Genomic DNA, 14,082 nt, shown 5'->3' with positions numbered 1-14,082 from the left:
AGAGGGGAAGTTTCATTAAATGGGTTTGGCACAGAAGTTCATTCTAGAAAAATACTTTCTTTACCTGTCATCTTCTAAAATGTCTTATTTTGGTATCATCTAACCAGATTTTCTCAAGTAGGAAGAAAAAAAACTCTCAAGGAGTTTTTCATGTTTATGGCTCTAGAGTCAGTAAATACAGTAGGAGAACCTGGAGCCTGGAAAAATTTCTTGGCCCAATACTCTTATTATAAGCCTGATATGCAAAAGATAATTGCTAGAGCCTCTGTTTGCTATCCAAACCATAACTTCTTCCCTGTTGTCAGAACTGGGAAATTGGGATTCCCTTATGTTTAACCCATTGTTGGCTTCTGCTTTTACTTTTTTTCTTTTAACTCATCTAGCTGATGGTGGGGACTAGACTGTTAAGAAGGTCGCTCAGGAGAGGGGGAAATGAAAAAGAGTATTACGCTACCTTAGAAAAAATCTGCTTCTGTCCCCACTCTGTCCCATTAATCTGTTATTTTCCTTATATGCTGTATGGAGATTTAGCTTTAAACGAATTCATTACCTGAAACAGTTAGAATATAGTAGTTTTATGTCTAACTTAGCTGTTAGGTCATCTCTGAATTTTGCACAGTGAACTCATACTTGCAGCCGTTAGCCTTCTTGAAGGTTAGATATTTTTAGATTTGCCCTTTTCCTTCATTTATTTCTGACGCTCACTCCTGTTTTCAAAATATTCTTTAAATTTGCATGTAGTTAAACCACATTATAGTCTAGATTGCTCTTGGCTCCTTCTGGTCGAGGCACAGCATTTACATGTAGTTAAGTACTCTAACAGTCCTGCAGCAGAGGTTCAAGCAAGCAGTGCTTAAAATCTACTTGAGGAAAGTCTGAACTTTGTTTTCATGAAGTTAAAACAAACGCTTGACACCTGTGACTTAAATATGCATGGTTCTGAACCAGTGAGGAATCTCTTTGTAGTTGAAATCAGCCTTTCTGAGAAGTACAGGTTAACTTACAGGATGTGAAATAAAAAGTAAGTGAACTATCAGATTTGTATATTCATACATGTAGTCTCTCTTAAAAAAAGACCAAAAAAACTGCATTATCAGAACTCCAAAGAAAGAAAACAGAATAATAAAATAGTTAATGAGTGTTTATCTTGCATTATTAATCATTTTCTGTTGCTTGCAGTAGAAGAGTTAGTCAACCTGCTTATGTAATTTTTAATCTGTTAGGATGGGTTAACTGGTTGAAGCTCTATGTTCTGAAGCTACTTCATAAATGTGCAAAAACCATGGTAGTTAGGATTTGGAATGACAGCGTAATGCAGCCTCTGCTAGTACTGCAGTGATGGTGTAGGCGGCACTGCTAACAGCTTGTGTGTTAAGGTTGTACAATACTGTCAACAGCTGCATCCAAAACTTCAAGTTTTCATGACTGGTAACAGTTTCCTAAAACTTCTCTGTCTCTTTATCCTGTGCATCTCTTTAGATAACCCTTTCTTAAAAGGACACTTGAAAAAATATGTAAAATTAGAACTCTTCTAGAATTCTTTATTTTTCTGAAGACTCACATGAATCAATCTCAGTCTTTTCTGTGTAAAAATATCCTAATAATATGTATCACACTCCATTTGTTGCAAGGGCAGTTGGCTTTTTGTGTCTTCAGAGGTTATCTATTTGCAGCATTATCTACTGACTTACATGATTCTCTTTAATATGAGCAAAAAATATTTCATAAACTAGGCTTTTCTGATTAAAGTGTGAATATTTCCTATTTTCATGGAACAGTTTAAAAAAATAACAATGAGACAACTCTTAAATCTTCTTTCATTCTCCTGCCGCTATACCTACCTGTCCAAGAATCTGTAAACACGAATTCCTCTTTTTCTAGATCTTTCTAAGGATGTGCATATTAGCATTTATTTTAATACCAGCCTTCTGTTAGCACTGCACTATCAAGATAGGATCTTCGTAACTTTAATTTTAGTCCTTTTAAGGTAAGGATAATGTTATAGAGCAGGGAGATTGTAGCATTGGATAACAAAATACTTTTGTAAAAAACAGTTATTGGATCAGTGGCATTTTTTAATCATCTGAGAAGCTTATATTCTCTTCTGATACAAACTAGGGAGCTTGTAGAGAAGCTTCACTTTTATTACAGATAGTTCTTGAAATTGTTCTAGATTAAACATTTGATGAGCTAATAAATTAAAATGATTCCTCCTGTAAGAGAGTTACAGCTGCTGTTCCTGTCTCTCTTGTAGTTTTCCTGCAAGTAAAGGCAAAGGGAGATTATTGTGCTCGGGAGACAGTTAAAGATCTCAGAGCCATAAGGCAGAATTTCCTGTAGAAAATGGGGTGTGTACGGTTGTACTGCGAGAGGAACCTCCCTTGAAAATTCCAGTGCCTAGTGTGGGGCTTTGGCATTCTTTTTGACAGAATCAAATTGTGGAAAATTCTCATCTTCTACCTTAGAGTTAAATATATTGTACCATATCTCACTGAAAGATGTGTTTGTGAAGAATTGAGACACAGATGGATGTGAAATACTTTTTCTGAAATGTCCTTCCAATGTGAATAAATGTGTGTGTGGGGGGGAAGTATTTGCAAGACCTGACAAAAGAACTATTTGGAGTTGAAAGTTTAGTGTACAGGAATATATCTATCAACAGATGTCAGGTTAATTCTAGAGGTAAATAGATCTAAGCAAAGTACTGTGACATCCACTGTCAGTAGACCTCAGGATACCAGTTGCCATTGGATTTAATCTACCATAAAAACAATGAGAGTATTTCTACTTGATATTGAGAGATTACAATCCTCTTTCATCCAAATTGCTCTAATAAAAATCTACATCATAAAATTGAGTTTTGCTGATTTTATACTGGAGATGAAACTACTGGAAGAAGATGTTTTCTTGATTTGTAGCAGCAGGATTTAGATTTTTAATATGTGGTTTAATGATGATTGTATCTAGTGTCAGAATTTAGCTACAAAGACTTTTTTTGGTGCAGTTAAGAAAAGAGGAGAGGTGACTATTAAATGTTTGAATGCTTAATGCAAATTGTAATGGAAAGGTAGTTATAGATACGGTGGTCTGAGATTGAGGAGTAGTTATACAGAGATGTAATAGCTTTTATTAGAGTAACTGTATACAGCTGGGAGGGAGGGGAACTGATGAAGAGCTTTTAGGCACACAAGCCCTATAATTACAAGAAAAGATTATTTTTTTCTTATTACTGAGTCCCATTAGTCTAATAAAAGTATTACTTCTCCCTGTGAAACTGGACTCTGATACAGCTATTATTGAAGCTGTATTTTGTTTTTGTTCGTGCATGTATATGCATGTGTGTATGTGGGATAAACAAATACGTGCTTACTGGTTCAGTGCATGTTATTTTAAAGTTTTTAAATATTGATTTTTTTTAAAGAAAAATAGATGAATTTGTTTAAAGTAAATTTTAGTGAATTTTAATTCAATGCTCCTGATAGAAAAATAAAGGAGATGACTATTGAACCATTTCCTTCCAGAAAAGTAGAGGTGTAACGTGTTTGAAAGATGGGGTCATGGTAAGAGCTTTGCATCCTTTCTTAGCTCCAAGGACTTTGTTAAAGAGAAAATAATACTGAGTTTATAATGCTTTTAGGGTTCATCATACAGCATGAAATCACTTTAGAATGGAAAGAGCAAAATTTTGAACCCAGAACAAGGATTTTTAATTTTTGAGCAAGGTTTTTACGTATCTTTGACTTCATCATTTCTTTAAGCACAAATATTTTTTGTGAACCTCTCTTACTATTATAATGAACTTGTAGAGTAATATTTTACTTCATTATTTATTTCAGCAATCTTATTAGTAAATTTGGAACATTCCAATAATACTTAAATATACATCAGACTTGACCATCAGTAGTAAAGCTGATGTTTTAAACATTTTCTACTTATTTTCTGGTAATTTTGGAAAATAGTCACTTCTGTTCTCATCTTCATAGAATCAGTTAGGTTGGAAGGGACCTCTGGAGATCATCTAGTGCAACCTCCCTGATCAGCAGGGTCACCTAGAGCATGTTAGACAGGGTTGCATCCAGGCAGGCCTTGAATACCTCCAGAGAAGGAGACTCCACAACCTCTCTGGGCAACCTGTGCCAGGGCTCCGTCACTCTCACAGGGAAGAAATTCCCCCTCACGGTCAGGCAGAACTTCCTGTGCTTCAGTTTCTGCCCATTGCCTCTTGTCCTGTCGCATGGGACAACTGAAAAGAGTTTGTCCCTGTCCCCCTGACACCCTCCCTTCAGGTACTTGTACGCATCGATAAGATCCCCCCTCAGTCTTCTCTTCCCCAGGCTGAACAGGCCCAGCTCTCGCAGCCGTTCCTCACAGGGCAGGTACTCCAGACCTCTGATCATCCTCATAGCCCTACGCTGGACTCTCTCCAGTAGCTCCACGTCTCTCCTGTAGTGGGGAGCCCAGAACTGGACACAGTACTCGAGATGAGGCCTCCCCAGGGCTGCATGGAGGGGCAGGATCACCTCCCTCAACCTACTGGCAACACTCTTCCCAAGGCAGAAAGGAGAACATGGACTTCAATGTAATCACTCCTAATGAGATATAGGTGGGATAATTGTGTAGGCATGTGTTCACTTATGTCTTTTATTAAATACCATACAAATAATATATCAAATATTCTATACTTGTTTAGTTTTTGAAGGCATAAATTGTGTTGTGTGGAGCTACTCAGTTTTCAAAACTCAGACACTGGAGTATTTGCCCTAGTCTGAAAAGTTGTCATATTTAAGGTACAGATTTAATTGTATGCAAACTTTATTATAACTGTTCCTTGACTGAGTAGTTTTGCAAATGTCAGTATATTTCAGATCAGCTTCTCATTAAATCAGCATTATTGCTTTGGGATGCATTCGGTCAAATTACTTATTTCTGAAAATAGTTACTGGGCAAAATTGTTTACAAAGAACAAAGCAATTATTCATCCCCGCCTCCCGAGGAATCTCACCTTAATAATGAGCAGTTCTGAAGGTTTTGTTTTGTTTAGAAAGAATAAAACAAAGTAAATGAGGATTTTTTTCTGTACCATAATTGCAAAACCATTTTCTGAAATCCAGAAGAGCATGCCTTCTTTCAAGGTGGAAAATGAACTTGCAGAAAAAGCATTACTTCCATTAGAGGACAATACCTGGCATAGATATTCCTAGCTGTAGTGCTGTCCTGATAGTGCAGTGGCTTTAAGAAAAGCAAAGCTTCTAGAGAGGTGTATTTTGTTGGACAATACAAATTGCAATGCAAAAGAAGTTTTCTGATGCACAGTCCTTTTTTTTAGAGCTTCTCAATTTTTAAAGCTCACATCTCTTACAGCTTCTGAAGTATTGTGCAGTCTGAAAATTGATTTATTCAGAGCTGAGAATTAAATCTGTCTCTTGCATTTTCTGTATATCTCAAAACGGTAATTCACTTATGATATAAAGATTATAACTTTAAGAAATGCAGCAAAGTGATATACTTATTTCATGTATCTGATAGGAAATATAAAATTATTTTAATTTTATTTTAAAACATTTTTTGAATCAATTTTTTTAAACTAGTGCATTGTTATTTGAAAGTGAAGGAATATTTCATAATGAGTGAAAGTGTAGCAGAATTATATTACTTTAACACTGTAAACAGTCTCTTATGTAAGATGCAGAAAATCATATATAAATGTTCATTATAACTTCCTGATTAAATTGTACACATACTGCTTAGGGAAAGTGAGGAATTTGGCCAAGAGTTAACATAGGGGAAGATTTAAGCAAGTGTTGAGTTACTAGCTTTCAGTGTAAAATAAACTTCATTCAAGTAAGGTGCTATGCAAAACACTCTTGCTTCATTGAAGCTACATGAAGTTTTTGAATATCTTAAAAGTTTTTGTGGAATCAAGTGAAAAAACTTTTAAAGCTTGCCATCAACTGTTATCTTCAGCGATGCTTATGTTGGAGAGAACTGTTAGGAATGACATACATCAGTTCCCATAGCTGTCTGCTTAAGGCTGTCTGTTTGGAAAAGTAACATTTTCTTGTAAGGCATTGCTTTGGCATCTAAATCTTGGTAACTGGTTCTGGTACTGGTAACATAAGTCTTTTCTGGCTGTGATATAACTCATTGTGAAACTTTCTTCTTCCTTAGCAGCATTAGCTGTCTCTTGTTATTACTGGATTATTCAGCTGCAAAGAGAAAGATGAATGGATCTATCTGTCCGAAAAATACCATCAGAAAGTGCAGTACTGATGGGGTTTATAAAATTAGACTGTTTCTTTTGAATATTCTTAGTAATGGTTGAATTGTCAGTTATCATAGAACTGTTTCCCTAAGAAAATATTGGACTGCTTTGGGAAGAAAATAAAAAACTGTTAAGGAGGGCACGGTTAAACTTGAATGTTTAAAATGAATGTGTTAACCATAGCAATGTTATATTGTGAAAGACTGGAATAAGTCGTCAAGGAAGTGCCTAGAATGCGTAATGCTTATTTTGCCGACCAGTTGAGATTGAGCCAAACAGCAAAACCCAATAGTTTGGTGATGTGCAGTGTTGGAGGGTTAAAACAACACAGTAATCATCTTCTCATTCTCACATATTTGTGTCCTTCACCCCTCCACACCCCCCTCCCCCCAAAAAATCTGGCTTTCAAATAATTATGCATCGAAAGACAGCTATAGCACAAGCATTACCATTCTGGGACATACTCAACACCTTCAGTTTTCTGAAAATCTCTGCTTTAAGAGACTAGAGAGAAGTGAAGAAGTATTTTCTTTGTATTTCTTCTGTAAATTACTTGTTTGCTTTTTCAAAAAGGAACTTTTTTTTTCAAAAAGCTGTTTTTTATTTTTAAAAAATCTGTGTTTAAAGGTACAGTTGAAATTCTTTAGAGAAGAAACTTTTTGAAAGTTTTATCCTGTGCTGATTAATGTAGAGTATAGATGTATTGGTTTACTAACTGTAATGATTACAGAACACTAACCAAAGCTTAACTATTTCTATGATAGTATTTAAATGTCTGCAAAAACGTCAAATAGAGTTCTCTGGCAGTCCAATATTTTATTGGGTAGTCTGTTTCTTTCAACTGTATTATGCAGAAATTAGCTCAAATAGAAACATTAGTACAGAAGAGAATTTCTGGTGATTAGAACTCTTCAGTTGCCTATCTAAAATTTTTTTTCTGGGAAAGATGAGAACCTATCAGGAGTTTTCAGTGGGTTCAGTGGTTTTCAGTCATTGCATTCCCATGACTTCTGAATGCTTCCTTGGCAACAGTTTATCTAAAGATGCAGCAGGTTTATTTTTCTCTGGTTAGTTTTTTGTTCTCTGCGTGAAGGTAGAGAATCAGTGAATGAATCAATATATATCAGAAGGATAGTCTCAAAGGTGATCCAAAGTACAGGATGTTTTCAGTAGTAGGGATTGACTAAGTAGGTGAGTTCTTAGTCTGGAAAAGAAACAGTGGAACAGGGACATGTTTTAGATATCGTTCGTATAAAATGAGTGAAAATGGAGAGGATAAAGAAAAATCAATAATTCATTGTCTTACAGTACAAAACCTTAGGACTTCAAGTATGGATGGCAGAAGCTAGATTGAAAACAAAGAAAAAGTGGTTGGGTTTTGTTCGTTTTTCTGCAGAGATTAGCTGAGGCATGGAACCCTTTGCAAAAAGCATTAGGGATGATAAATGCGTGTGGCTTTCAAAGGCAAGCAGAAAAGTTCGTAAAAGAGAAATCCCTTACTACAAACAGTCTGAACCACTGAACCAATGGAGGAATGGAAGAGCACTAAGGGGAAAGTATTGCATAGGTTTTCCTTCATTTCGTATCCTCCCGTAGACATCTGCTTTTGATCGCTGCTAGGAAGAGGATAAAAAGCTAGATGAGGCTTTGGTCTGACACAGTACAGCTGTTTTATATTCCAAGATAATTTTAAAAAAACAAACCATCCATGTTTAGTTTATACACTGTATGAATTGTTTGAGACTCTCAATAGCTGTTTTACTCTTTAAAGTAGTGAATTTCTTAAAAATGCAAAAAGGACAAAATATAATAATCAAAAATATTAATAAGCTCAAATACAGATGTTTTGTCCATTAAACAGATAAGAGCAGTATTTTTAAAAGGAATTGGGAAGAGTAATTAGAGTAACAGATTTTTACTGAACTTTTTTGTAGTCCTTACATTTTTTATTTTTTATTTTAGTCTGTTATATTGTAGAAAGTCTACTTCCTGCTAAATGCAATGTTTAAAATTCCCTAAGATGGTAAGGGATAAGCTACAAATATGGACTATCAGGCAAGCCCTGGAGATTTAGTTAATCTGACCTAGATGTTCTTTTGATGATTGAGACCTGCAGTTTGTGAAAACACTTCTCAATTTCAAAATGAAACACAAGGATATCTGTTGTATAACTCAGCTGTCCGTGTAGTGACAGACGCATCAATCATTTCTGAACAGGAAAGGATTTACTATAAAAAGTTTGTAGCTTTGGAGCTGTTGAGTTCATTGGCATTCGGATCAGCAATGATATTGAAAGTTGTAAGTGAATTCAGCATTTGAATTTTGCCATGTCCCAAAGAGGATTAGCTACAAATGCAAGCAACATACTATTTTCTTTTTTCATTTTCAAGAGCCTGTTGTGTAAGACGTTAATTCTTGACTCAATTTCCAGCATATTTTATGTGTAACTGCTCAGTGGATCTTAGAAAAGCACTGAACAGATATCTGTAAACATGAATAACTGGGATAAACAGTTTTGCTTTGCAAATAGTGCTGTTTTTTCCATTTAGGTTTTACTATATACCACTTTTGAATACATGAGCAGCCACTATTTTTCTATAACCTCTTGTTTGAGACATATTTTTCCAGTACAGTGAAATTCACAGTGAAGACTGTCTGTGTTGAGGAACTGGGGTGGATGATTAGGGTCCTGGAGCTTTTGTTTGTTTGTTTGTTTGTTTCCTTTTAAACTCCTTGCAGTGATTGCATAAATTGGTTTGGATGAATGGCAGAATGATAGACTTTAGTATTTACTCTGCAAGTCACTTTCTTATACCTCTAGCAAATTTTAATATTTTTAACTGAATCTTTACATGCTGGTTTTCTGGTGAAAGCTGAGTTATTGCAGGAAGAGGTAATTGGTAATTACAAGAGAATTACAAAGTCATTCTTCTGTAAATTCAGGTATTGCAGGAGGTGACAGGGAAATATATATTGTTTATCTGTTTTAAAAAGCCAGAAGATACATTGGCTCTTCAGTGGTAATTGTTTTCACTATTTTGGAACAGAATCAGTATTTTTCAGAGCTTTCTGTTCAAACTGCCTCTTGCATTTTTTTTTTCAAAATAGTGTTTGTAATGTAGAATTGCAGTTAACGCTTAAGTGGTAGAGACTTCTTATATCTGAACATTATTCTATATAGGGATGAGCAGATATTTTCTTGGTATCACTTTTGACTGTATTAATGTGAATCTAGACCCCTAAACTGGAATCAGTCCTCTGTTCCCTAAATGATTCTTGTAGTGAAACAAGACAGCACAAAGATAGAAAATTACTTCACGTACTGTATGGGAGGGACAGGTAAAAGTACAGGATGCTTTGCACATAGTTATTTTTCTATAATTTTTCTAAGTGCTGTGGACTTAGGCAATAGAAGATCTGTAATGTTTTTCCTTAAGAATTTTAGGTTTTCTTTATTGAAAAATTTTACTGTTGAAAGTGGAGAAACTGATGTATTTGTGATGGTCTGTCGTGTTAAGAAGGCACACATAGAAGTCTATGCTAGGTGAAGCTACCATTTTTAGAGAATGTATATTGTGTGGCTATAGTCCACTCAAAGAAATGAATAAGCAAAGGCTCATCTAACCTGGGAAAATTAATGACAGAAAAAACTACAGGATATTAACTATATTATGTAATTTCTTTTGTAGATATACCTAGAGTAAGCCTCTGCTCTTTTCTGGGGCAGGAGTTACCTTACAGTTAGTACATCTAGCATTGGCAGCTGGTTACAGTGCAATTAGTGCTCTGTAACTTAATGTTTTTTTGTTACTGAACAGTAGTAAGAGGAGTCAAAATCAAAAAACAATAGTGTTCTTAGATCTTAATAGTTGTAAGGAAATTACAATGTTAGCAGAGGAGTACCAAATGTTGCTGTTACCATTAAGATGGGAGAGGAATGTTTTCCAGTTACTGAAATTCTACCATTGTTTTAAATATAAACCTTTCCTTGTGAACATAATTTGCAAATATTTGGTACAGTTCTTTACCATGAATAACAGATATGATTACCAAGGGTAATAGAAATATTCTATTACTGCAGAAGTAGATATAATATTTCTATTTATCTGAAGCATATTTTAAAACAATACTTTTTGTCATAGCAAACAATGGTGTTCAACTAAAATGGGAAATGTCTTTAATAAAATGTGATCACAATTTTAAATCTTTTGTAAGTGGAACTTGATTGTGAGCACCTAATCTCATTCATGTTAAGGAACTATATTTAGTCATAATGAAAGTTCACATTTTTATGTTGACATTTGCTGAGACTGTTCTAAGTGAAGTAATTGGGTTTTTGTGTTTTTTTTCTGGAAATGTTATTTTGCAGACTCCAGGCTTGAGAGCACACTCTGGAAGATTGCAGTGGTTTGCAAAAAAGTGTATATCATCTAATCAGGTATGTTACTCATGTATTCTATATAACTGGGACCATATTCCAAGAATAATTACTTTGAAAGGTTTGAAAGGTTATTTTTGTCATAGATTTTTTGTGAAAGAACAGGCTGATGTAAACATAATCCTGTGTGTAAACGCTAGTGTATACTTCAACAGAAATATTATTTTATATGAATGTGTACTGCATATAAGAATAATTGAGTGTTGGCTGAGGTATAGCTATATTCTTTCTTGCTTCTTTTCAAAGATGGAGACCTTGGAACACTTGGTAGAATTAACTCAAAATTTATTTGAATGTGATCGAGATGAGATGTACTACCATCTCCTTCAATTGTGTGGTAAGTTAGCAACTGATCTTTTTCCTGTTGTATTCTGCATGGGTTTTTTGGTTTTGGGTTGGGTATTTTTGGGGGTTGGAAATGGGAAATACAACCCTGATTTGGAGAGGAGATGGCCTGATACAGAATTAGCATGCACACAATTTCTGATGAGTCTTAGATGGGAATGTAGGAGTTTTATCTGCAGACCTCAACACAGTAGCATCATAGAACTTACATAGTACAAGTCTTCCATCCCATGTTATTGTCATATATTCTAATTTGAAAATTTGTTTTTGTTTTAATAAACTTAAAGAACAACTTTGTTCGTTTATTATCATTTATTATACGTCTTCATAGTTGATAAAGATCTGGAACATGCTGTAGTAGGATCTGTTTTTGAAAGGTGCAGATTTTTTAAATTTACCTAACCGATCACTACCTAATTTCCATATTTCTTATGAGAGTGGAACAGCATGGTTTTTTTTTTGATTGAAAGTTTTTTATACTATGGTCTTAAACTGTATGTGTAGTGGGTTTTGTTTCTTGTTTTCTGTATTTTTCGGTCTGTGATGGTTCTGTTTTTCTGTGTATTGTACTGTATCATACATCCTAAGAAATACTGGAAATTTTGCTCACACTAGTTATTTCAAAGTCTTCTGAAAAACATTTTATGTTCTTAAGATTAGATATTAAACAACAATAAGCAGTAAATCAAGACATAAAAAATAGCATTAGATGGATTGTTACATACTTTGGAATGATTGCATAAAATGTAGTGTCTTGTGTATTTATTAAGGAGACATTACAGCAATTTGATATATATGTTCAAGGAGAAATTCACATCTGAGCTTAGAAGAATTTTAAGCTTTTCCTCATGTATATTCTTGGTTAATTAAGACAGGATGCTATTACCCTAAATAAAATACTATTAGAGCCACCTTTTTATTTTCATATAAGGAAGAGAGGTTGCTTCTGCCTTGGACTTACCACAGGCAGAACAGATGAGTGCTTCCACAAAAAATGGCTGGGGACCCTATGAGAACTTTTTTCTATTCCTTCTTATTTCCTGAACAGCCTCAGAAAACTTCAAAAACAAACTGTAATATTACCCAGTTCTGGCTTTCCACATACTGGTTCACCATTGTAAAGCAACTGGGCCTGAAAAACAATCTTGTCTCAACAGGAGGGAGTCCTCCTATTTCTTCACAAGCAGCCTGTTCCCCTCCAGCAGTGACTCAGTCTGACAGTGTGTCTGCTAGGAAGAGAATCTAAGAAGATACAATTTATCAAATTCTGTCACACAAATTTTTCAGTCAGCAAGAAAAGACACAACCAATTTCATCTACTCAAAGAGGTGGAAAACATTTGTGGCTTTCTGTCACCATAAAAGACAAAAACCATGCACACTCCTGCTTTCAACCATTTTAGATCATCTATCAAAGCTGCCCTATGCAGAAGTATGGTAGAGAGTTGTCAGCGTGCACCTAAACCATAAATTTAGATCTATTTTAAGTATAAAGAAATAAAAGTCTATGGTCTAATCTAAGCTGTGATCAAAAATGATTAAAAAAAGCATTCAGTTAGGTAGAATCATAGAAAAACTTTTGCGGGAGAGAACCTCTGAAGTTTATCTAGGCCAAACCCTTGCTCAGAGCTAGAACAACTTGAAAGGTAGATTGGATCACAGCTTGTCTACTCAAGTTTTGTGTGCTCCAAGGGGTGGAAATTTGACAGCCTCCCTGAAGGACCTATTCCAGAGTTTGACCAGCCTCAGAAATTTTGCACGAAAACCACTTTCCTCAACTTTTTACTCTATTTGTTTGAACTCTCCCTCTCTTTTGATGGCTGAATTTGCCCAGCTTGCCAGCATCTGTCGTATACTTGTTGAACGTGAAACTGGACACAGTACTCTGGATGCGATATCCAAGTGCCAAATAGAGGGACAAACACATGAAAACCTGTTAAACACATTCTCTGTTTTTTTTTCGTCTTTAAACTGCCATAATAATGGCATAACTGCCTTAAAGTCATCTACAGCATCCAGTTCTTAACCAATCGTTTGTCTGATTTAGGTTAGTCTAGAGTTCACTGCCTCTTCTACAAAGCTGAAGTGAGGCTGGAGCCTTGTCAAAAGTGGGCTTGGGTGTTGAACCAGTCCAGTTACCTACCATAATTTTCCCTACCTGAGTCCCATACTGCTCCTGGGGAAGAAAATGTTTCACTGTGATGTTTTCATTATTGCATTACAATATTGTTTGCCATCTCTGGTGCTTTAAAAAAGTAGCTCTGTAAAAATGCTAGAAAGTATCTATCTCCTTCATGCCATCTTTTTGGAGCTGCTTCCAAGTCCTGCTCCAGCTTTTTCCTCTTCATACCCAGTCCAGTGGAGCTTTAACTACATAATCTGTCTCCTTCAAGAATATTTCTATATCAGAAAGCTGTTGACTCCCAGACTAAGCATTATGATCTTTGCATCTACCACATCTCTTGCTAAGCTTTAAAGACAAACAGTCCGATTCTCAACTAAGAAAAGTGAGATAGTTTCAGAGGCATCTTCCATCTAGATTACTGCTTATTGGTCACCAAAATCATGAGCAAATTAATTTAGTTGAGAAAAAAACAGCTGAAGTTCATTAACGAACAGGTAAAGAGTAACTGAAGAACTGCTTTTGTAAGCAGAGAGAAGTTGCCATGCAAATATTTAATTCCATCGTACAGTTCTGTCTTTGCCCTTTTTCCTTGTATCTCTTTATTTCTGAGGTTCTGAATAAAGATACAGAACTGACAGATTCTGGCTAGCAGATGTTGGGAATAGGTAAGTAGCTGTAAGTAGGACCCGAAACTAGGAATCATTACTGTTACTGTTCTGATGACTTCTGATAAGATATGTGAAACCACCTGCTATATGTAAATAGTAAGTAAGATAAATTTTAGGTAGCTCTTTTATTTCACAAGAAATCCAGCTTTTTTATCTGTTTGCAGTTTTATATTTATGTGCATAAGTAAGTTGCTATTCTTGTTGAGAACAGGTAAATTGGCCTGCAAGTTTGGTAGCAATTTTGT

At 35.3% G+C, this 14,082-nt stretch overlaps 1 protein-coding gene across 2 annotated transcripts in view; it reads left to right on the top strand.

Moving 5' to 3' along the window:
- Window positions 1–14,082, top strand: part of LRPPRC (leucine rich pentatricopeptide repeat containing) — a 92,575-nt gene that overhangs the window by 53,786 nt on the left and 24,707 nt on the right. For both annotated transcript variants that reach the window (XM_062571905.1, XM_062571906.1), the window contains exons 26-27: window positions 10,632–10,700; window positions 10,947–11,037. In XM_062571905.1, coding sequence (XP_062427889.1) covers window positions 10,632–10,700; window positions 10,947–11,037 — 160 coding nt within the window. The remainder of the gene's footprint in view (window positions 1–10,631; window positions 10,701–10,946; window positions 11,038–14,082) is intronic.

Source organism: Rhea pennata, chromosome 3, assembly GCF_028389875.1.
Source record: "Rhea pennata isolate bPtePen1 chromosome 3, bPtePen1.pri, whole genome shotgun sequence".
Classification (NCBI taxonomy): Eukaryota; Metazoa; Chordata; class Aves; order Rheiformes; family Rheidae; genus Rhea; species Rhea pennata.
This window is presented reverse-complemented; position numbering and strand designations above follow the sequence as displayed.